The sequence below is a fragment of the Acanthopagrus latus genome, chromosome 2, assembly GCF_904848185.1.
Source record: "Acanthopagrus latus isolate v.2019 chromosome 2, fAcaLat1.1, whole genome shotgun sequence".
Taxonomy (NCBI): Eukaryota; Metazoa; Chordata; class Actinopteri; order Spariformes; family Sparidae; genus Acanthopagrus; species Acanthopagrus latus.
Window position 1 is genome coordinate 9903230 of NC_051040.1, and position 25184 is coordinate 9928413.

Genomic DNA, 25184 nt, shown 5'->3' on the forward strand with positions numbered 1-25184 from the left:
GAGGAGATGTCTTTTTTAATAAGTAATTACGCTGCAGCAACCGATCTCGATTAAAACGTACACCTGGTTTAAGAGAATTTGAATGAACAGTCAGATTAAGACTGTCAAACTGAGTCAAAAGTGATATTAATATTATCTATCTATCTATCTATCTATCTATCTATCTATCTATCCACTTCTAGCATTGGAAATGACAAGAAAATAAAAACTTTTCTTGCAAAATATCATGGTTTGTCTTTTTCCTCTATTTTCGCGTAATACAGTAAAAATCAGAGAAAAGTGGGTCTTATTGTTTAGAGATAATAACAAATCTTAAAAGATGCATTTAAACTGTAGAGACGAACGTTCTTGCTGGCAAGTCAAATGTCTCTTGTTGATTCTTTAACTCAGTTTTAATTCCAAATATGTTGTATTGCTTATCTTCATTTGTTGCTTAGATGAAGTTATAGTCTTCTCTGGTTATAAAAGAAAACTACTAAACTAAAAATATTTTTTTTCCTTGGTACGGTCACCAAAATATATCCAGAGGATACAGTGATTAAAAAAAAGTTTAAAAACAAACAAACAAAAAACTTTTGTCTTGGAAAAATGTGGGAGTGTTTAATTTCTGACATCTGAACAGATGATTGCTGAATGGAAACGGCTGAGTAGGCAAGAATTCAGAAAGTAGAAAGGCTGCGGCATCCTGGTGACCTACAGTGCTTTAGAGACTCTCACCATGAGGTCAGCTGAGGTCGAGAATCTCCGTTCACACGCTGCGACCCCTCCCCCCCCGCAGCCTCCAACACCGTGCAGCTATTTGTTAGCTGCTCAGTTATTTCTCGCTGATTGTTTTCCTGAATTGGAAGTCGCAAAGTATTTTCCACACTGCCAGGAATCGTCTTTCTTTGTTTCTTTACTTATTTTCCTAGTTTAATGTGACTGAACAGCAGGAACATCTATATGTGTTGTGACTGAAATTATTGGAATAAGCCTGTAAAATGCCCATAATGTATATGTTTTTAAATGTTTCTATAAGCAGTGGTGACATGTATTGATCTACATTAAGTTAAGTTTGAGATACTTGTACTCCACCCATGAGGGGATGTTACACTTTTATTCCACTACACAGATTCATGTTTTACATATAAAACACATGTTAAGCTTTAAATGTTCTTGACATGTGACTGTATAAATGATAGTAACACTACAATAATGTAATAATGAAACACGGAGTCCATTTTTTCTGCATAACTACTTCTTATACTGTGTGATTAGCTGCATGCAGCTGATGATATTTATGTGCTTTTGCTTAGGTAACATTTGAATGCAGGATTTTAAATAATAATTTAGTGAAAGAATGATGCAGATCCTTACTTACTCTTTTAAAAGTAAAAGTCCTGAATTTAAAATGACTTGAACCTCCTACAAGGAACGTTTTATCTGGTTATGAAACGGACTTAGTTTAATACTGATGCCTCAGTGTGACGTACAATAAACTGAGATAAATTGTCTATTTCTCTGTGGCTGTTGTTATTATTAAAGGCGCAATATGTTCAAATTGGTGACTTGGTGACAAACGATGGGCAGCATATTACCAGAGTAACTGCAAACTGCTGCTACCATTAGCTAGCGAGTTAGCTCAATTAGCAGTGTAGCTAGCGAAATACCTGGCTACAGGAGCTTTGGATGGAAACGGGCTGGGGCTTGCAGGTTAGCATGCTAACTGCAGTAGATACAACACAATACATAGTTGTCATGTCAGAGCTGTTCATTATTTTCACATTCTGTTGACATTTTTAGTTTATTTTTGAGTGTTTTTGGCTGAAATTCTGACATGTTGCACCTGTGATGCCTGTAAGTGGGCCAGATTCCAAATCATCCAGATTGGTGAAGATGAATAACACTGAAAATCTATTTTATGGTGGAGTGCTGAGGACGAACTGAGGCGTATCATAGCCTGAGGAAGAGAAGCTGCTCTATAATCAAATGGTTCTGGACCACAGAGTTTGTTTCTCCGTCATCATTTCTTATTCAAAGAGGCCGCCAGAATCAACCCAAAATAAAAATGCCTGGTAGCTTTAAGTAAATGTTATCGGTAAAATATATTTCAAGTTCTGAAAGTGCTCATGATGCAAAATGGCTCATGTCAGTATCATAAACATTATTGTACTATAATTATGTATACATGCATCACAAATGTTGTGTCTGATGAGGATGGATAAAGCTTATTTTAACTGCTTTACTCCCAGGTATATTAATCTGTAATAAATAATGATGTGTTAGCTGATTGTCACCGATTTATATAGTTAAAGTTTTAATGAGTATCATTATAAATATTAACTGTAAAGCTGTAAACTGAAGCTGTCATATACTCCACTCAGAGTTAGGGATATTGGTGCATTATTTTTAGGGACCAAAAATATTGACAAATTAAAAATTCAGATATGTCATAGAATAAACAATGAAGTGAAACACTAAACTATCCCAGACTAACTGTGAGTAGTGTAAATGTAGTGTGGTACAATATTTCTCTCTGAAATGTAATGGATTGGGAGAAAATGAAAAATACTCAAATACCTCATAATTGTACTTACTTTACTTCCATGCCTGCACTAGAAAGAATACACTTCTCAGTTAATCTACATCATAAATTACCTTACAGGTAGATACAGCTCTGGATGGAAATGATGAACTTCTTGTAATTCCTGTTTCACGCTACTCTTACTTTGAAGGCCACATCACCTAACTTCCTGTCTCGTCCTGGCTGCCTGCCGCTGACTTGACCTGGCTGCAAATCATCGCCGGGGCGACGTCACGGCTCTAAATGATCGCCCTCTGCTCCTCGTCTCTCCATCAGGGCTGCGATCAGAGACATCTACAGGGCATTTGAACTGCCCACAGCCCAACCGGGTCAGGACCAGGTTTAGTCGTCCTGGAATAAGAAGCACAAACTGATTACTGCAACCTGATTTAAAAAAAAGAAAAAAAAAAAGGTCGGAACCAGACCGCGTTTAACAGGTGAGACGGTGGAGAAGGACTAAGGGAGGGGAGGAGGGACAAGATGCCATCCCGGGTCAGAGCTGACCGCTGCGGCTGTTGACACGCTGTTGACACGGCACCGGTTTGCGGCTTAATGTCACATCACAGCCGAAAATATCGAGGCCCTCGTTGGTACTTAGTATTTTGACATCCTAGCTGTAAGTATTAACTTTGCTCCTGCACAAACACGCATCATCCAACACGTGTGTATTCACCCCCGACACATTTATCAGGGTCAAGCTGCCCCGAGGATTCTCCAGCCCCAACATAACCTGTTTGCACTGTAACCTTTCTGTAAATAGTCCTGTGTGTCCATGACATGGCGAAAAACAAAAAAACAAAAAGAGGTGAGGGATCCAATCATAGGCGTTTACTGCCACCTAGTGTCCAAATGATGTCACTGCACTGCTTTGGAAAAAAAAAAAAAAAAAAGAGGGGAGGAGGGGGGGAAAAAAAGGGAAAAGTAATTGAACCTAATGACAAAATGGGCCAGGACAAAATTAGATTCAGAAACCATTTTTTATTTTGTAAATGGGTTAGCACTCAGACTGTACACAACAGATATTTTTCTGAGTTTGACCCAATAAAACCCAAAAAGGAGCATCCAGAGACGAGGGAGCAGGGCGGTCAGCGAACGAGGTGAGTAAAGCTCGTCTTCCAGTCTTCTCTTAGACTTTTACATCTACTGTCTAAAAAGTTCCATCTCCCGCCTCAGGTGGACCGCCCTGCTTCCTGCTGCCGGTGGCATCCTCCACTTCTCAAGCAGTCGCTCTTGGTGAGTGATTTTTGTACAAAAAGACAAAAAAAAACAAAACAAAACAAAACAAAAAAAAAAAACCAAAGAAAAAACAAAACAAACAAACAAAATGAAATAAAAATTCAAAGACCACATTACAGAACACTTGAATTACAACTGGAGGGGTGGGGGAGGGAAATAAAAAAAACAGTGTGTAGTAATGCCAGAACAAGCCCCGAAAGGTAACACTCATGAAATCAATATTAGAACTATCTTCCCCCCAAAAAACGAACACGGGCACGTTTATCTGCCTCGTAGTTACACGTTATGAAGTACTGACTGAGTTCATGCCAAGGCTCAGAACACCTCCCCTCACTATAGCTGGCGATATATAGTGCTGTGACCAGAGACGGACAGTTTTTATACACTACACGTGTTATAATGACCACATTAGTCCATTTATCATACGTTTCTTCTAATAATACACTATATTAAATCAAAAAGAATAGGCTAAATCTCTCACGACGAAGCTATGCAGATTATCATAGAAACTGATGACGAGACAATCTACTGACACACAGGCACAGTGCACAAGCTTGCAGGCAGGAAATGGAAAAGAAATCTTTGTAGTTTTTAAATAGTACAAAAATGTTTTTTTTGTTTTGTTTTTTTTTTTCATTTCTTTTTTGCTTCAAAAGCGTAACTCAGAGTACGAAGCCAGACCTTTGATCTGCTTTAATGTGAGGAGGAAACAATAGCTGTTGTAGTTGTTACTCGCCCCGACACAAAATACGTGGCGTATATTTAGCGCAAGATCACAAGACATTCTCTTGATTTGCGGTTCTTCAACCCTTGGCTGAGAATCAGCAGTTCTGCTGGCTTTTTTTTGTTGTTTTTTTTATATTTCTGCTTCTGTTCAGTGAGTTTCCTTTTTTTTCCTTCTTTTTTTTTAATCAAATGCATTTTATTAATGAATATTTTTAACTCACACTCTGGTGCGGCAGTGACACACTGAATACATTTGATCGTATAAACGGGCCAATTCTGATCCGACGGTGCACACTGTCGATGTGTGATTCTCTGTCGGTCTGTTTCCCCCTGCAGCTGGCTGTGGGTTCATCCTGTATTTTTAATAAACCATAACAAAATATGGTTCTGATCCAAACATTGAACTGAGACCTATGTCTAATCGATGCCAGCGTATCTGTGAGAGATGACACATCCTCGGAAATGGACAAAGTGAAACCAAAAAACTTGTAAACAAAAAAAACCTTTACAACCACTTGCAGGTCAGACATGCAGAACAAGCTATTTAATGAGGCTAGCCCACAAAATAAAAGTCCAAACTAAAATCAAAATGCAAATAGTTTCACATTTGAACAATTGAACATGAAAATAAGAAAAATAATTTCTATATATAGTCAGGTTTTTTTTTTTTCTTTTCTTTTTACATTTGTCGTAAGTCAACACTTGAGTGTGATTGCGGTTGAAACTATAAGCAAGATAGAAAGTCTAATTGTTCACATATTTACCAAGCGATCAGTATAATAAGAGATTGTTCTTAATAGTCCTGACTGGTTAAATAAAATAATAACAATAAAAAAATAAAATAAATCTCTTATGACCTATAGATAAACTCCTTGGGTGCAGTAAACATTTCATGAATGAAACCAGAAATGAAGCACAGTCAAAGTGCGCTCTAACCAATCGACACGTGTGTGGTTTTAAATATGTAGTTAAGGGCACTGGAAAATCAAAACTCCTGCAGTGTTTCTCGCTCGATGCTGCTGCAAAAAATGTTTTGGGTCGGGCTGGGGGTTCCCCCGGCCCATCATGCTTTGCTCTCGGTGGTATTTGTCTGTATGACACTGTTGTGTTCTGCAGTGATCTCCGTCAGGGCGTTCGATAACTCTGCCTCCTCCAGTTTGCCTTTCTCATCAGAGAAAATCTTCCTGCAACGGAACAAAAAACGAGAGAGTGCAAAATCAGAAATCAGAAAAACCAAAAAAAAAAAAACAGTCCGGCAAACAAACACTTCAGTTGAAATTTTGACCATTTATTCTCAATGACGTCTTCACCCAATATGTAAGAAGACACTGTGTGTAACTGGAGGTCTTTTTACATATTTCTTCACCACCTCAACAACAGTCAGATAAAATTAAACAAAAAGATAATGACATTTAATTCATCCTGCATCAGCTAGCCTGCCTAAACTGTAGAACAAAACAAGTGTGACGCAAATATTACCAATTAATCAGTTGAGCTCTACTTCAAAGAGACTCTGATGGCACGGTAAATGATCCCTGTGGTTAAGTGACACCCATGTTTCATGTTAAAGCAGCGCAGCAACGTATCTACATCCTGCCTGCAGATCCTCTCTCATGCAGTTCAGAGCAGGGAAGCACCACCACTGTCTGACCTCTGTTCTCTTTAGCAGAGCTGCAGAGTTGGTGAGGATTGGGGCAACATTCAGAGGCACACACTGACTGCCCGAGACAAAACATTTTGTCACTTAAATGAAGCCCCTTTCAGACATGGAACATTAACTGGCTTCATTTATATCTGTTAACGTTGTGTTTTTGTTATGAATCTAATCACGAGAGTCAAGACTGGGAAAAAGCCACAATGCTTGTGCAACGTTGCCATCTGGTGTACGACAGAGGGAAGTGGAACAGCTGCGTTGGAAAGTTACATTATCAACAGGTTGCATCATCCATCAATTTCTAAACGTAATTTCCCGTTTGATATGACCAGCGTGGGCAAGAGTGATGAAATCAGTGTTTTCTCGCCACTATTGCTGGCATGCTTGTTCATCAGGGGAAATGTTGAGTCCCAAATTAATCCAAAAGTGTAATCTGGGCTGGCTCCAATTGACAAGTATCATGAAACATTTGTTGTGAATTGGTGCTATGTAGAAAAATCTGACTTGACTTGACCCCCAATAAATGTTCTCAACGTTGTCATTTATAAGAGAATTCTCGTTTATTTCACAATGTCACTATGTCAGGTTCATACTCTGTTTAATTATTATTTGTTCCAACTAAATGTTTTACAGAGCATGACTGAAAGCAAAAAACAAAGGAGGGGAGACTGCAAGTCTAATTATTGCTGCTCTTAGATGGCTTTTTAAAAGTGTTTGACATGCACAGCAGGGAGGAGAATTGATTTTTATTGGCTGAGGAGAAAAGCCTCATCAACAACTTAAAATTGGTTCATTTAGAGTCCTGGTTTAATCAAGCAATTTATTTTCTTTGTATTTAAAAGATTTGTTACATGCATTTACTTTCGCTTTTGTATTGAACCAATAGAAAAATATGCTTTTCATAAAACTGGGTCGTCTATGTAGAAGAAAAGATGCAAATATTTTTTGATATTGGTGCAGAAAAACAATGTAACGAAAGGACGACTGCAGTTTTTACTTTGCTCAAAAGATTGAAAACTTACAAGCAGAATATACAGAATGTCCAGTGTTTGTTATCAGCTCGTACAGATTTGGTCTTCAGTCGTTGTATATTCCATATTCCATCCCATATTCTTTAGTAAATATATTTACAGACCAACATTTCCCTGCAGTGGCGAAAAAAAACTGCCTTTCTTAACTGTGCAGATGGAAGCCCTGACTCCGGATATGATCTCACATATGAGTGTTGACCATGATCTTTCCCCAACCCGAGCGTTTTTGTGCCTAAACCTAACCGGATCGTAACCACAGTGCTGCTATATTGTAGAATAAATAGGTTGTACGTACAAATCTTGCAAGAATTTTGTAAATCTATGGTTACTATCTGTGGTTCAATCAGAAAAATTGTGGCTTTGTTCTTTTTACAGCTGATCTGAGTTTCTTTGTGTTTGTTGGCGTGGTCATATCAAAAATATGGCAGACAAAATGGAGGGAAGTTGTTCATTTAATTTGCACACACTACCCATATTGTAATGATGGAAGGCTGGTTGAAAATCAGTAAAGTTTCCCTTTAACTGTGCAGCTGCGGCCTTTATGTTCAGGCAGGGTAACGTGCTGGTAAAAAATCTAAATTGTTCGATGTGCTGCTCAGCCACGTAAAAAGGGGTTTATACCAGTTCTCAACAGGTGGGTCAGAAAGATGATATTCATTTAAATATGTGGATAACAGTGCAGACATTGAGACAGTCTGCTGGAGGGTATTTATAATAAGGCACATATTTGCAGAACAGAATTTAAGAGAGAGAAGCTCAAACCTTGCTTACTTTCTTACCTGGTCCAATCAGTGAGTATGAATGTCTGATTGTCAGTTTTAAATTAGTTTGTCGGAAAGATTTGAAGGGAGAGAGTATCCGAAGCCGTTCGACAATCTGACTGCTGGCAGCTTTAATTCCACTCAGACTTCAGACATGTTGGACGTTTTACAGAAATGTTTCTTGGTCCGATCCTTGTTATAATGTCGTTGTGACTTTATGTATGCATGTCTGAAAGGGGTTCATATATTCTGGTTGGGAATGTTGCAGTACTGGAGACCCCACAATGGTAACACACAAGCATAAAAAACAGACCCATCATGTCACTCGACTATCACAAGCCACAACATCTCAAAATTGTCCCAGTGTCATTACCACAGTTTACCATTACAATATTTCATATTGTGTGGTCAATGGCAAGATGCGGTGGTGAATGAATGGGCATACAAGTTACACACTCTCACGCACACACACAAACACACAGATAAACCTCTAGAGGGAGCCGTACTCATCGTTGACAGGAAGAGCAGTCTTGGCCAGAGTCTCTGATGCCTCCAGAACTGGGCCTGAGGGGGGGAGGTCTGCTCCGTTTCCATTGGGCAGAGAGGGGGCAGAGGGCGGGCTCTCTAAGCTAATAAGGTCTGCCGGGATCTGGAAGCGTCTCTCTATCCCGTTTGTCAGCTCTAAGTCTAAATCCGCACTTCTGGGCCCCGCATCTGGGGTTAATAAGTCGTATGCATCTGTGGGCGCCTCGAGACCGCCGAATGCAGGGCCAGTAAGAGGAGTAACGGGTAAAGCAGGGGGGACATCTGCAACCAGAGGAGCAGTATCTCCAGCATCCAGGACTTTAGGAGCACCGTGGATCACTGAAGGAAAGCTAGTTGCAGCAGCTTTGGAAGTGGGGATGTTAGCATTAGCAGTTTGGTCAGCTGGTTTGGTTTTCGTGTCGAAGGCAGTGAGGCTACGGCCGCTGGGATACGGGGCAGTTGGATTTGAGTCAGGGTCTGGTTTCGGAGGGGCAGTGGTGGCTAGAGTGGAGGCAGTTTTTGCTGGTGTGTCAGTTTCTAAGGCTACAGTGGAGGGTTTGGAGACTGGTGGGCTTGGAGCAGGCTTCTTGATGTCGAGAGCAGGAGAGAACACTGGGGAGGACGCAGCCAGTGGAGACACAGGTGGGCTACCTTTAGCATTCAGAGCGGCGAGTTTGGGAGAGTGTCTACGTTTTGGTGGTATCGGTGTCCCAGCTTTTTGAGCTCTAGTTCGTTCAGGGGTACAGGGAGGAGTGGTCTTTTTCTCCTGTTCTTCAGGGGGGTTACTTCCTCTTTGCTCTACTAGCGGGGCCATTTTGGCTTCGACGTCGGAGGTGGAGAGGACGGGAGTCGGCGGGGCGGTGTTCGACTCTGGGGTTGGCGCCGGGGCTGCGACACGGGTGGGTGAGGGTTCTGAGGGGTCGTTGGCGGGGGTAGACAGGCTACAAGTGAGTGTGGTGGTCTCGCTAGAGGGGCTGTCCTGAGCGAGGTCAATTGTTGCAGTGGCTGTGTCAGAGTTGGTGGCTACGGAGGAGAGGGTGTCCAGTGCCAGATTAGCAGTGTTAGCCGCCAGCCTGAGAGAGCAGGGAGAAAACAGAGACACACAGACTAGACACCAGGGTGACTGTGACAGAGGAAGGGTGGCCCGGACGAGAGCATGCAAAGGGATTAGTTGGCTTTAGAAAATCACAAGAACATAGACAAAGCAACTTAAAAACAGCAACTAGTAAGCCTAGTGAGAAAAAGAAAACAAAGAAAAAGAGGACATCATGCTGTGAGTGAACATTAAAGGATACATCCCATACACACACCAACATGGAGTACACTGACTAATACTAATGTACTAAAAAGAAAGCACCAGCCTTCCTGCAGAAAACTACAGCACCACGCAGAACCACCTATAAGGGTTAAACAGTACCAGTGACAATCTCATACGGTATAATCTAATTTTCCCAGCCTGCTGATATGAGAGATGGGCTTGCTGAGGTTGTCAAATGACTCATATGAGTTGACCACGCTCAAGAAGACAAAAAGCCTTTCTGTGTCTTTAACTGGTATTGCTTCAACCTCCATACAATGAGACAGAAAATCTCCAGAGGCTGGAGAAGAAACACAAAGTGCAGTAATCCCCCTCAGAGGGAGTAAAAAACAGAAAAGCAACATGTTCCAGTGGACTCCACTTAAGAATGACCTGAAGTTTTCAGATAATTTCAGGGGTCAGATTTTGTCCTGTTGAATCGGATGATTATTCTTTGAAGTGGAGTGCAATGTACAACGGCTAAGAAGACTTGAGCGGTAAGAAGGCCGTGTGCTGTAGGTCGGTTTTTACTCACTCTGGCTCTGTGAGAGGTGTGGTTTCATTGGGTTCCGTCGGTCCTGCTGCGTTGTGATTGGCTGTGCACTCGTCCTCTGTTCTAACTTCTACAATCGGCTCTTTGGACTCATCTTTCCTGTGGGACACGGGGACAGATATGTTCAGCAGGTTATCTCACAGGACAGTTATCATGTCTGCCACACTGAGCACTAAAGAAAGATGACACAAGGCTGAATATTCTAGCGCATGTGAAGATGTACACTTGGCTGTCTTTTTAGTGGGACCGGCAGCATAAAATGTGGCACAAATCAATACACAACCTCCCACTCAAATTGATCCCAAACTGTCTTATTGTGCACATGAGAGTATTTGTTCAACGCTTCACTTAAACCGAGCATCCTTCATATTTTCACTGATAGAGAAATCCACTCTAAAAACTTCATCTCAGTTATGGACCCATTTTATTGATTTGTGTATTCTTCCTGTTCCTGTGGATACTGACTGAATGGACCATAATGCATTGCTGTCGCAAGACATACTATACACAAGGGGTACAACGCTTCCCCAGTTATCTCTTCCTTCATCAACGTAAACATGAAACGTTCAGCTAACATTGTTTATCACCTTCAGTGTCGACCCTTAATAGAGCTTCTGGGCGATGTAGTAAGACATTAATTTAAGCAGTAGTACAGTAGACACAGGCAAAATGTAAACAACCACAAGAGAAATTGGAACACTCCGGAACAGAGTTAAATATGAACTTCGTTTGTTTGCCGTTTTGGTTTCCATCAATCCTGAGGGAATTATCTGCCTCTCTAGCTGCTATATGCTCCACTATGTCCACCAGCTAGTCACTGACTACATCAGTCTGCTTTTTGATGCTGGGCAGTTAGCGTACAGTGTGTTCATCAGAGCCTGCTGGTAGAAAACAGCTGTGTGCTACCATTGGGAACAACACTGATGACAGCAGTAAGACTGAAACCATGCTCAAAACAAATCAATCATCAGAAAGCTGCCAAGAAACCTCTGCAGAGCTGATAATTCTGAGCGTCTGTCAAGTGCCGCCACACATACAGTAATCATCAGAGTCGGTATTAATTAACACTATAGTTACTTAGATTAGTTCCAGTATGTAGGTTTAGGAAAGGAATTTTAATCAGAACAGAAAGGTCTACATTGACTTTTTTTGATTTTTTATGCCTAAACAAACTAAATAAACAAACTCTGTGTTTTCATTATTGAATAAACAAACTGATCTTAAAGAACAACACAATTTCATATTGTTTTTCTTTGTTTGTATGTGGCGGACCCTGCCAGCTTTCAAGCTTCAAACAGTGGAGGATCATGATGAACCTTCCACAGCAGTCTTGTGTTGACCCTGTCCCAACTTGTTTGAAACATGTTGCTGGCATCCCACTCAGAATAATTATATATTTTAAAAAATCGATGAAATTGATTAGTAAAACAATAAATACATTGTGTTTGTTCTGTTTAAACTTGAGTCTATGTCATATTCTGTTATTTATGTTTAATTCAGCCTCCCAACTGTTTTGGAATTGGGGTTTCCAAGTAAAAGTGTGTCCTACAGTGTAATTAAACCCATATTTTGATCGGACTATGGGTCACTGTCAAAAAGGTTGTTGAACTGCATGTAGCTGTCACTGATACTCACATGAAAGCTGCTTTTCCCTCCTCCAAGTTGTGTCCTTTGGTCCCCGTGCCAGATTTTCCACAGAGGCACATGATGAGGCCACATTTGTTGACGAAGTAACAGGTGACATCCACTGCCAGCAGCAGGAGTAAAAATACAACAACAAGGATTCCTGCCCAGAGCATGATGCCCATAGAGAGCGCCGCCTCATCACCCAACCCATCTGCCAGACGAGAGACAAGAGAGGGAGAGCGCTGAGCAACTGTAGCGTGACACAGTTTTATAGAAACAACCATGAACAACTGAATAAAAGTGCTGCTAAGCTACCGTGACCACAAATAGTTCCATAAAACAAGAACAACTCACCTGCTCTGAGCACTGACACGTTCTAGTTGTCTCAGCATGAATTTAGATGCAGTGTGGTGTGTTTGTGTGGACCGGTTGTGTGACTTGTGTTCAATTATTCATTCAACTTCATTTTAAGTACGCAGCGTGATGAAGAATTTATATGCAAACGGCTGTCTTTAAAAACACATTAAATGGAATATAAATATATAATTCAACCCATTTATTTGGTATTAGAAAGAAGAGCAAACCAAAGCGTACACTGCATTGCTAGTTACCCAGAATGTTTGTGGACAAAATGAACATGAGGCTTTTCCAAACATCACAAAAGTCTGATGTTTCTTCACTCGTTTGTGTAAAGTCTGTTTTAATTATAGCTGAAGACAGCAGAAAAATATCTTATTTCTAGATAACTCTTTAGATACCAACAGTTAACACGTAATCTGCTAGAGAATATGAATGCAGCTGAGTAAAGCACCCTCCAATAGAAATGTATAAAAACAGGTATTTCTGAATGGTATTTGATATACATTACATGCATGAGAAACAAATGGACATTGGTCTTAGTAATCAGCACAAAAATAACAGTTTTCGTATGATAAATCTGGATACAGCTGGTCAAAGTGTGCCAGTATTATTATCACAAACACGTCTCAGTTAGGCGTTTCTGTTTTCAATCATGTAAACGTTAATGTTACAAACCTTTATAGTACATATGCATCATTTTGTGAGCGATTAAAGAATATAATACAGTGTTGATGTAAACGGACAGGCCCAGCACTCAGCCTTCATTCTGTTCTAAGTGCTATTTCTTTTAATATATATATAAAACCTCATTTCATTTCCACTATTGTACATTACTGTAAACTGGCACTCTAGTGCTGATGATGACTAGCTGTGCTAATGCTGAGCAGAGTGAATCTGTAGGAGGCGGAGGATTTCCACTGCCTTTGGTTCAACACGTCTGTCTGGTCTGTTCTGAAGCTACACGGCACCCTTTTTCTCATCCCTAACAGAGACACGTCTGTCACGGACAAAAAGTCTGTTTTAAGGAGTGAAAGCATCCAGAGAGACAGCCAGGCCAGAGAAAGGCAAGCGCTCCTCTACAGTTATGCTGTGAATTTCCCCCACGGAAACTATGAGAGCAGGAGTACAGTGATGAGGGACAAGATGAGTGATACCAAAGTGCATGTCACAGATGAACAGCCCTGAGTGGCTGAGGGACGGGGGGGCAGCACAACCCCGAACACACCAAAATGCACACAGGTCAGGACGAAAATGTTCACGTGGTCCACCACACCAATGTCCAGAACCAGGCAAGAGAGCAGGAACATTGAGAGAGGGTGAGAGAGAGAGAGAGAGAGAGAGAGAGAGAGAGAGAATAAAGGAAGAGGAGGGGGGAAATGAAGGGAAAAAAAGAGAAGGGCGGGGAAAACAGAGGAAGAGAGAAAGTGAAAATGTGTTTTGGTCTGAAAAACCAAAAGTAAAAAAAAAAAAGACAGAAAAAAAGAAAGAACTGATTTCTTGTATTTAGGGAGGGGAAAAAATACAGCAACACATCAAAGCAAAAGCACAGCACAAAGGGGAATACTACACCGCGTTGGCTAGATGGTGACTCAGTGGTGGGTGAGTGGGAAATGCTTTAGATTGGAAAATGAATTAGAAAAGGAGTGAGAGAAAAGACATAATGGTCTTTTGCGATGTTTCAGCAAAGCACTCTGCAGTGTCTAGCACCTAAAGGGAATCTGACAAGCTGTTTGGTTTTTGTACATTTGGTAAAAAACCTCCAGCTGCAGTTCAGACCTCGAGGTACAAGTTAATCAGCGGTTATCAAGGGTCAATTTGAAGGCTGCTTCCACACAGGGACAAAGTGTCTACTCTAGCTTTGTTTACCTTTAAAACAGCAGCTAAAGAAAAACTACTACTTTCCAGGAAATCATTCCATCCTCTGTGGAAAGAGCCTGTCCCAGTTCTGCGAGCACAAACTCAAGCTCATTTAGAAAGGCCTGTCAAAACTTTAAAGTGAGAAAAATTCAGCCGGAAAATCATTTCTGGCTCGCCGCCATCCAGGAAATCCGTTTTTTTTCCTGTAAATGTATTTTGTTGTCATTCACCTTTCAGAGTGAGATAGTTTAAAAATAGAATGTGTCGTTCTGGTTTTGAGCTTTGAGTTTGGCTCCTCAGTTTTCTGGCTGTTTAGTTCCAGTTTAGTGTGGGTGGCCTAAGGGATGGTACCTGGGATGGCTTCTGGCTTGGTGGATGTCCTGAAGGACATGCTTGCTGGCTGGGACTTGCCCTTCTGATTCTCTGCCACCACCAAGACATTGTACTCTGTGTCCCAGTCCAACTCTCTGAGAATGTAGAACTCGCTGTCGCTTGGCGTCTTGATTTCTGGTTTCCACTCTGGTGCCTGTACCTATGGGCGCACAGAGAGAGATATACAGTACATGTACTTAACACTGACACAGATTATTATTTTCATTACCAATCAATCAATCCACAGTTTTTGTTTGCAGGAATATTTTCTTGATTCATCTATTGTTTGGTCTAGTCTTGAAATTGTATTTTTTGGTACAGCAACTCTGATGTTAGACTAGAGAAAATCAATGTCTCACATTTAAAAGGTTGAGCCATCAAAATGTTTACTGTTTTTGCTTGTGTTATTGATCAGTCCTTTGAACTCTGCAACTGCCTACTTCTGTGTTTTTGTGATGTAATTTCTTGGAGTATCTTCAAATGCTGAACAACCTGAGCTAAAAGGTTATGTAAGTCAATTTACACTAATAAATTATAAATATTGGAATTATCTCATGTATACAAAAAATATCAAAAGCTAAAATTTCTTTATCAAAATGTATAAAATACAAACATAAAGCTTGTTGATCCAAAAGATATTTAAATGTGGAAACATGAATAAAAATATTTCACCACAACTTATTTCAACAATGACATTACTTTAGTCCATTTTCATAGGGTTTATAGATTATAAATATAGTTGCTGTTTTATTTATGTTGATTGACTGAAACATTAATCCACTAATCATTTCAGCTCTGCATAAAGTAATATGAAGGCTTCATTAGGAATTAGTAGTAATTGGTCTCATCTGTCAATATAACAGTCAGAAAGATACCTATAAAAAAAAAAAAAACAGCAAACATTTATGTGTCAGAAGTTATAACCAGAGCATTTTGCTTGAAAATGACTTATACGTGGTTGCAATACTTCAGCTCTGATAATCATACTCACTGGTTTATAGCGGACAAGATAATGTAAAATGGGCGAGCCGCCGTCGTCCTGCTTGGTCCAGCTGACTTTGAGGGAGTTGCCTTTGGGTTGAAGTACGCCTTCGAGTTTGGGTGGATTTGGATTCCCTACAGGCACACATGAGCAAGATGGAGGTTATTAAAAGGCTCATTTCAAAGACGCAGAGAACTAAGGAGTTATTTTAATTGGGAGAAGATTCTGTCGGGGAATCAGCACCTTTAAAATATAGAGCAAAGAAAACAACGACCTTGTTTAGAATTAAAGTTTGGAACTGGCCTCTTTGTTGTTGTCCTTTTTATGTCACTTGCCCTTCCTTAATCGCCCGCCTCAAGATGGTAGGTCTCACGTCAGACTAATTACCAAGTGACACACAGCCACATGCTTATCTGATTCAGTCCGAGTTGCTGAGTGACATTCAATCAGCATAAAACTGCTGACTGACATTCTCCCACTGTCATGCAAGGCTTCAGGGAAAAGGGTAATTTCTCATTGACTGACTTTATGTAGGATTTGCATTTCACAGCATAATAAATGGGTTTGCCTGTAAAGATAAACACATGCTGAAATGTTTGTGTTTTTCCTTCTGATTTCCATAACGAATGTTGATCGCTAAAAGAGAACATTTTCCATGTTTTATGTGGATTTCCAGTCATTGTTGATGGTTTATGTAGTCAAATGTTTGCTTTATTGACACAGCCATTTTCACTGTTGTAAATGTAGCTCGTTTAAAAGTCATAGAACAAGTATATTAGCTGAATAAGCTTGTATTTCTTCCTCAACACTGGTTATTTCACTGGTGTTGGAAGAGGAACTTTTTGTATCAGGAGAGCTCAACTTTCTCTGTTGATGCAACACACATTGACTTATCAACTTAATTCACAACATTTACCATCAGCACTGTCTGGACATCTACATTAAATATGAAATACGCATGTCTATTGCAAAGGACATGTCTTATTGCCTTCCTCTGATCTGTGGAGATCCTCAAGGCTCAATTCCCAACCTGACTTATTCTCTTTTTTAGGACGTAGGATCATCACTTTGGCTGTGTCACTTATCATTGCTTTGTTTATCATATCAAACTTTATGTATCTGTGATAAATGACAATCGACTTACAATACTGGCCACTTTCTAATTTCACCCCAAATCTGACCACTGTTGTCCACCAACAGATTAGTAGCTGTATGTCTCCTAGTTTTCTGCAGTTATAAGACCTCAAAACTATCTCAAAGATATGCAGTATGTGTTGTCATGGTTTTCACTAACTTCCTGTCAGTTTTGCATTTAACGATCTCCTCCCTTTTCTCTATGTCACTAGACTTGCTTCCTTTCTTTTGTTCGAGGCAGCTCTCCTTGCCTCTTTCTTTTCTTCACTTGACCTGTTTGGTCGTCAATGTCGTCATCAGAAGCACTGGAATGTGCAGCTTTCCCTTTTTTAGTAAGACAATAACACTTACAGCAGCTTTTAATTTAACTAAAAGTTATTTTACCAGAAACCTTGGGGTCATTTTTGATTCCCAATTGATCTTTGAGGAACATCTTAAGTCAATTATTCAGTTCTGTTATATTCTAATTAAGAAATGATCCCAGAGTACATGGCTTCTTCTTCCAGCAGCTTGAGGAAATCATCCACTGGGCTCTCTCCTTTTACCTATTGTAATGCACTGTGATTTTGTTTGAGCCAAGAAGCTGTAACGCCTCTACAATTAAAATTCTGCTCATGATTATGACTACAGTAGTCACAGGCTTTAGTACTCTAGCTTTCCTGTCAAATTCAGGAATTATATCAAAATCCTTCCAAATTACTTCTAATGTGTTTCACAATTTGTCTCCCCCATTTGATCAGCTGCCGATCACACACACACACACACACACACACACACACACACACACAGGTACAATTGGTCTCCTAGTTGTTTCTGGAATCAAACAGAGATTCATGACTAAGCTTTTCTGGACCCGCAGGTTATGGAGAAGTCTCCATTTGAAAGTCAGACCGGCAATTCAGTCTCAAAAATATCTGATGCTTCCTTGCCCTGACGTTGTTGTTATTATTTGACAATTCCTGCTTGTCTTTAATCTAAATATGTATTCAGATGCTTCTTTTTTGTTTCTGTAAAGCACATTGCAACCCTGGGTTAGAACAGTGCTGAATAAATTCAGTATTTCTTACGAATTTACTAGCAGACAACAAGAAAGAGGTGCATAATGGTTAGTGTTCATACTCATGGCACTGCTTGCCTTCAAAAATGCTGATAGAAAAAAAATCAGTCCACATTAGTTGAATTAGCCTTAGAAGCATGGAATTCAGGCTATGGTTAAACATGATAAACAACGTGGAGGACACAATGCACAGGGTAGCTATTGCTCTCAGCATGAATACTAAAAACTCCTGATTAAGAACCAGAGCAAACACAAAAGGAGCAGTTTTTGCAGGAGGGTGAGGTAGACATTGATTATGATTCTCCTGTGATTAGAGGAAACTGTTTATTACACACTTGATTTATAGAAACAAGTCCTATGGAGAGGTAACATCCCTTTAGGTAGTAGGCTATCAATACTATCCGACTGATGCTGATATTAAACATTCCCGACAGTTATATATTACCGTGCAGACAGCTCTGGCTCTCTCTCATTTATCCTGCTGAGGCAAATGTCTACATGACTGATTAAAAGGATTGAGGTAGACGTATATTACATGATTGCATAGAGGCAATTAATTTGTTGTTTAACCGGGGAAATCGCCGGTTCAAGTTAGGGATCTTCTTTCAGAAACCTGCAACAATCTGTGAGTTACCTTCTGCAGAGCGGAGGGGGATCATCAGAACCATGCAAGCCAATTTACAGTCACATGAAATGACATGTGAGGTAGAAAGAGGAAGAAGTACATGAAAGACAGAACAGAGAACAAAACACAAATACAGGACAAAAATAACGATATGGAGTCCCAATAAAGCTTTCCTTATTAATAAACAGTAACGGAGTATAGAACTTCCTCCGTTTGGGTTGTCAACGAAAAAAAAGTGCAGCAGACATCTAAAAGTTTTATCCTCCTTGACTTTATAGAGTTTATAATTTGCAAGGCAACTAATTAATCGATGCTGATGGGCCTAATCCAAATGTAAACATTCCCAAATTACAGCAAATAGCTGGAGCCAGAGGGGAAATGTGCAGCGTTTGAAATGAAGAGATTTGGTGTTAATCATAATACGGTCATTAAGCCAATTAATTTATAAAGCAGAAGTCAAAAATCACATTAATATTCTCAATTAAATTTTTCAAATATAAGGAATGAAGGCAAGGTAAGATCTACAGGTGACAGATGCAGTGGAGTTTACAAAGATGATCAGGCCATACAAGATCACAGTTTCTAGAAAAAACATCCACATTTTGCTAGTTTTTAAAAAGTTATCACAAATGCAGCTAATCAGCAGGGATGATGGGGTTATCCTGGAGAAACGGCTACAGCAGTGACACCTAATCAGCTATTATCCTCACTACAGAACAAACCTGTGTCTTCAGAGAAATAATGAAACAAGCCGTCTAGGGACATAAAAGAGAAGATATCAGGCAATCAGAATCAGTTGTGTGCACAAATGACTACCTGAATCTCTGCAATAGCACTTCACTGAAGAATTTAGCAAGACTCATTCCTGGCAGACTGCACCAGGGACGGACACAAAACATTTCATTTAATGATTGCCACACTTTCAATGAGACAGAGGCAGCACACATGAAACTCAAAGGCTTTTGTACGACACTGCTTCAAAGCTGGCACTGGTTGAAAGTCATTTTTAAGTGTATTTTCTATGGAAATATTTCATCATATTCACTGTTACTCAAATTAGTTTTTAATTAGTAACTGAATGGACATCAAACAATAAACTGCTGTTACAAAATGGTGACAAAAAAAAAATTTAAAAAAATGAGCCGGCTGTCTTAGTCATTATTAATAAAAATGTTCGGTCGATAAATAATGCAAGCCGAATAACAAAACATGGACAGGTTTATTGATTTTGCCATGACGTGATCATGTTATGGATCCCTCTAACCAGCTAAGACCATAGTTGTATGTTAACAACAACAGACGGGGAGGTTAAAGATGAAATGGACAAGATAATACTCAAACCGAAATTAAGAATGATGCGGCCCAATTTTAAATCAGAACATTTTCTGGGGCCACTCAAACATTTAATCACAACTGTGATCCCATCTTTGACCCGATATCCGACTTTTTATCCTCCTGTTACACTTGTGTTGCCTGCACACAAATCAGTTAAGATAAATTAAGAATATAACACAACATTTTACTGCCCTGTTCTAATTACTGTTTTAATATAAATATCTTGCCATAAATATTTTATGGCAATTTCGAACTGGACTAAAAAAAATTAAACATTAAATTTGTTTTATGGATTTATTCTTAATTAGCTCGCGCAGCCAACCTGCAGTACCCTCACGGCCCACCAGGGATGCTGTGGCCCCGACTTTGGGAGTCCTTGTAATAATCCTTCGTTATAAAAGCAAGAGGGCCCTTATCAGTCTTTATAAAATGCATATCAACATCACTATTTGTTAGCAACATAAACACATTTATTGTTAGATTACAGGCAAAACATTTATAGATTGAGTTTAAACATTTATTGAGTTTAATTAACTCATTATGTCATCGTCAACCTCAACGAAACTTTTTTGTTGCTTTGTTAAGATTAATATGCTAGGCTTTTTGCAGCTAAGAGTTTACATTAGATTAGATTCATTCATGATGTTGTTATTAACACTTAGGTAGTCTTCATAAGGTGCAATAATGCTAACAAGTGTACTATAAGGGCATTACGACCTATTAACTGAACTAAAAAAGAAACAATAATTAGATGTGTCTATTTAAGTGGGAGAACATTTTATAACAGAAAAGCTAGTGATCTGTTTTCTTTCTATGTAACATAGACGAAAAGTATTTCAAACCACCTAAAACAAAGCAGGTGAGAATTAAAATGAGAGCAGTGGAAGAAGAGATGAAACCCTTACTTTTGTGTGTGTGGCCTGATGGAAACAACAGACAGATGGGCAAACGGATGAAACAAAAAAAAATAGATTAAAATGCTAAAAATAAAAAATAAGATGATCAGCATGCAGACAACATTGAATCGTGTTCACAGAAATGAAAATGGCATCAATTACAAGTCAACAGGAACATTCATCGAGGTTTCTCCTTCCAAAAACATGCATTCTCAACCAACAGAGGGGGCTAAAAGCTTAATAATGGGTTCAAGATTGACTACCGGGTTCTATTTAGACAACCAGGGACTAACTCTCTGTTTTACAGGCTAATTTGTGGTTTGGAAACTCATAACGAGTACAAAACTGCACTCTGCATGATTGCAGAGAAATTTTCTGGAAAGCAGAAAGATGATGTTAAAAAAGTTTCCTACATTTTTTCAATTTTTCAATTTCAAGCCCCCCCCATGGAAAAAGTAAATAAACAGAACCAGGAGGCCAGAGAGTTGGTTCCTGTTGTCAGTTTTACTCCTTCACACACTTGGAAGAGGACACACTGAGTCTGAAAAGACACTGTTGGAAGCTTTTGTGAGACTTGTCTAAACAGCCTCAAAGCTCACTGGTGTGTTGCTGTCCAGCAGCGTACAAACTTCTCTCATCAGAGTTTTTATAGATCAGTAATGGGTTGGACAGGCGCATCTTACTCCAGGACACAGAGAAAAGGAGTTCAGGTAATATGTTTGTGGAAAAAAGGTCAAAAAAGGTCTGATGCAAGCTCTACAGTGTGCTTTAAACGGTGCAACACGTGCTACTTACGGACAGGCTCCGTCTTGAAGAACTCAGCAGGGCTGCTTTCACCTTCACCCTTCCCGTTGATGGCTGACAACTTCACTTCATAGCTGCTCTCTGGCTTCAGGCCTGTGATAGTCACCTCGTTGATGGAGCCTGTTACAATATATCAGAGCCAGTTCAATCCCCGTTGAGAACACCTTGATAATTTTGATTAGCGGTAAAACAAACACAGCCCCCGTTCAAACAATACATGCATAATTAATTCTGCGCAAGTAAACACTGATTAGCTCAATTCTCGTTTCATTCCGACAATGTTTAAACAACAGATAAATCTATTTAGAGATGGAGAAGGTCTAACCCAGAGACGGACAGAAACAGAAATACCTGACAGCTGTTTTAGAGGTGAGTGTGAAACCTAAATGTATGGTTTACTGTTTGGATTAGGATTAGGAATACCTTCCACACATCTTTAATCTGGCCTACTGATGTACATGTTATGCATCAAATAAAAACCTTTCATAACTCATTTTGTTTTGTTTTGTGTTCGTACCAGCTTGGGCTTCAAAGACCTTTTGGCCACTGTTGCCCCTTCCCTGGCCCTTCCACTCCGCTCTGTATTTCAGGACAGGAACACCTCCAGTGGATTCGGGCTCCTCAAACAGGATCTGTGCTGTGGTGGAGAAGGGTCTCACCTCACTGACGGTTGGAGCTGATGGCACCTCTGGTAAAGGGAGGAGACGCAGCGCGATTACAACAAAAAAGCCGAAGCTTGCAGCACGCCAACGCTGTCAGACTCCATTGTTCCATTACACTAACAGGCGAGCTTCCAGCTCCTCATAGACCCAAAACGCATCTAAAAACTGCTTCAGCTTTGAAAGGAATCTATGATTTGTGACGTGAATGCAGTTTCTCAGGCGCTGAATGCTGCATGGTCTTGACATCAAGATGAAAAACAGCGCAGGAAAAGCATCCAGAAGCTCCTCTGCTTTAGTACAAGTAAAAGCTGATCCCAAGTCAGCCGTAAACGGTGATAATTGCACAAAGAAAAACAGAAAACAGAGAGCTTCTTTTTTTATTTGCAAGTTGAGGATAAAGATTCAGATGCATTAAAACACCTTTCAGTTGGCGAAGCTCAACCTTATGTTCCACTCTAATGTAAATACTCTACAAATGTAAACAGCTGGTGTTAAAGGAGGTGCAATCACACACATCTGTGACTGTGATTCTCTTAATCTTAGCTTTGTTGAGAAAATGTCTGACCTGTAGTGTGCACAATTAACTTACAATTAATTCCTCATTTACATTAGTTTAGGAGTTTAATGATCAAAACAAGCAAATGTTGGTTCGGAACACTGCGCTCTCTATTTCAGAGAAAATTACAATATTTAAACCAGTTAAACCACTAAAATGTAACAAATTGTGTCCATTTACTGGTGGCTGCTGCGACTTCACACAGTCTGGTGAGAGCGCAGTTCTGTATTGAATCACTTTGATCTTTGAAATGAAAAGGCGCACTGTGATTACTGCGGTCGCCCATGATCCGCTCCAAGGGAAGAATGTGGTGTTTTCAATTCATTTACTTCTGATAGTGGCTTAAGAGTGGCATTATATCTCTGCTCACTGTTCCATTTGTCTAATGTGCTGCTGAATATACTGTATAGTCTATGGTGTCAGCTGGTGGTGAGGTTGATGCAACTTTGATCAATTGTCTTTTACTTCATAATGCACACATAATCAAACCTTTGACGCACACTGTGATATATACTGTTTAACATTCCAAGTGAACATCCAGAGGGAACATACATAAATTGTGTGATGTTGGTTACATTGCCTTTTCATCTAAACGTGTCATCCATCTAAACAAACACCGCTCTGTAATCTCGCACTATGGCAGATGTTTTAGTCTAATGTGTTTTGAACATGGGTGAGAAATCTTTTCCTGAAGCCTGGAGCCAGGCACTTTTCTTCAAATTTAATTTCTGCGCTTCAATGAAAGTATTATTAATTTGTTATTACTAAAATAAATGTGCAAAGCAGTCACTGAAAATGTACACCCTACATCAGACTTATTCCTGTCATCACTAATTCTTCAAATGTTGATCATGCTGACGAGTCAGACTAAAATAACTTAAAAGCACAAAAAAAACGAGCCACAACTGACCGGCCTGAATGAGGAGGAACTCCTTGGACTCTGTACCCATCTCATTTGAAGCGGTGCAGTTATAGCTCCCAAAGTCATTTTCAGAATCAGGGGTTATCTGGAGGAAGAGAGAAAATAAAAAAGGAAGCAAATATATGAAGGGCAGTGTACCAAAACAGATGAGCAAACTTGTGTGTGAAACAGGCGGAAGGTGACCTTTTCATTCGTCCATTAGAGTAGCCTATTTTTATTTGTTGCTGTGAGCTTTCCTGCTGCTGAATTATTCATCAGACTTTTTTTTTCCACAATAGAGCTGAAAGAAAACCCCCACTTCAAGTCTATCCTCATGAAATCTTGATGACATACGGGGCACATGTGTGAGATGAGTGTGTGTGTGTTTTTTATCATGGACTGTAAATCTTGGTTTGACGTGTATGTGTGTATACCTGAAGGTAGCTGGATGATGGAGTTCTGAAGATCTTAATGTTGGTGGTGTTGGAGTTTGGGAGCTGCAGTCCGTCTCTCAGCCACATGATAGATATGTCACTGGGATGAGCCTTGACCTCACAGCTGATATTGACAGCATTTCCCTCCCAGGTATACACTGCCACTGAACCATGGATCTTCGGAGCATCTAGAAATAAAAATTAAACATGAAATAATTAACAGAGTGTTTCCCCTCCGAGGATGTTCAAACATGAAATACAACCTGTTATGGATATAAAATTAATCCTCGCCCTTTAGGACATTAAATGGTAAAGAAAGTCAGTTAATTATTAGGATTTATCACAGTCCTGTGGATCCAGTCACAACCCCCAAACATAAGACAATGGCAGCGAAAGATGAATGAGGGGTTTGTTGTAGAAAAGTTCAGAACACTACATCTGAAATTGAAAACTTTTTAAATATATAGCTCTCATGAAGAATGTGGTTGAAGAATTTGTCATAGTTTTTGTTGTTTTTTTTTATCTGGTCATTGGCTGGTATCTACATGTCTATAACGAATGAATGAATGGGGTAAAATTGTGTCCTAATTATCATATGCATCACTGAGTAATGGCCAAAAACGTGTTTTGAAAATGTTATTATATCATAATAATAATTTTAAAAAAAGAATGCAGAGAGAAAAAAGGACAGCAAAAAATGATAAGATTTTGCTTTTAACAGTGCCTGGAAATAATTCTCTGTAAAAAAAATGTGATCAATTTTTGTTTTGCTAATTTTCATCATGTCTTCCTGGTCACCATGATGAGGAGGTGGCTATTTAGCAGAGGGGGCATTTGACAACACCTCACTCTGCTCGATTGTCCTCCTGGAGCCACATTCTTCACATACATTTTATAATCTACACGTATCAGACATTTAGTTATGGTAATCTGTAAATTCTGGGATTTTGTTGGTTTCTTCTTTAGAGGCCACATCTCTTGCTTGTGTGTCCTTCCTGGGAGTGGACCCATCCTCTGTTGCTCTTCCTGAAGTATCTTCCAATTTGTTTTTCCTCACTTGAATCGACTGCAAAGCCCCCCTGAGACACTGTGACTTGTGATGTATGTGATGAAGAAATACTTTCTTTCTCCATTAAAGAGGTGGGTGATTAGCAACCCTGTTGTGAAGCCACTTTGTCAGCAGCATATTAATTCTTTAGACCTAAACACTTACAACCAGAGAGAGGGAAGTACTCAC

General features: G+C 39.7%; 1 protein-coding gene and 1 long non-coding RNA gene across 9 annotated transcripts in view; one reads left to right on the forward strand and one right to left on the reverse strand.

The window, feature by feature from the left end:
• The window catches only part of LOC119013619, a 46668-nt gene extending 41977 nt beyond the window's left edge, over positions 1–4691 (forward strand). The window contains exon 3 of the long non-coding RNA XR_005072791.1: positions 2715–4691. This is a non-coding gene — a long non-coding RNA (uncharacterized LOC119013619). The remainder of the gene's footprint in view (positions 1–2714) is intronic.
• The window catches only part of ncam1b (neural cell adhesion molecule 1b), an 81120-nt gene continuing 60573 nt past the window's right edge, over positions 4638–25184 (reverse strand). For 4 of the 8 annotated variants that reach the window (XM_037088192.1, XM_037088172.1, XM_037088181.1 and 1 more), the window contains 10 exons: positions 23948–24135; positions 23523–23619; positions 21912–22082; positions 21386–21514; positions 15553–15677; positions 14541–14721; positions 11982–12183; positions 10329–10445; positions 8478–9569; positions 4638–5709 (listed from right to left, as the gene is read on the reverse strand). In XM_037088192.1, coding sequence (XP_036944087.1) covers positions 5589–5709; positions 8478–9569; positions 10329–10445; positions 11982–12183; positions 14541–14721; positions 15553–15677; positions 21386–21514; positions 21912–22082; positions 23523–23619; positions 23948–24135 — 2423 coding nt within the window. In that variant the 3' untranslated portion in view covers positions 4638–5588. Of the gene's footprint in view, positions 5710–8459; positions 9570–10328; positions 10446–11981; positions 12184–13441; positions 13522–14540; positions 14722–15552; positions 15678–21385; positions 21515–21911; positions 22083–23522; positions 23620–23947; positions 24136–25184 lie in introns of those variants that run through there. The other 4 variants (XM_037088217.1, XM_037088226.1, XM_037088200.1 and 1 more) reach the window with 3 other exon arrangements.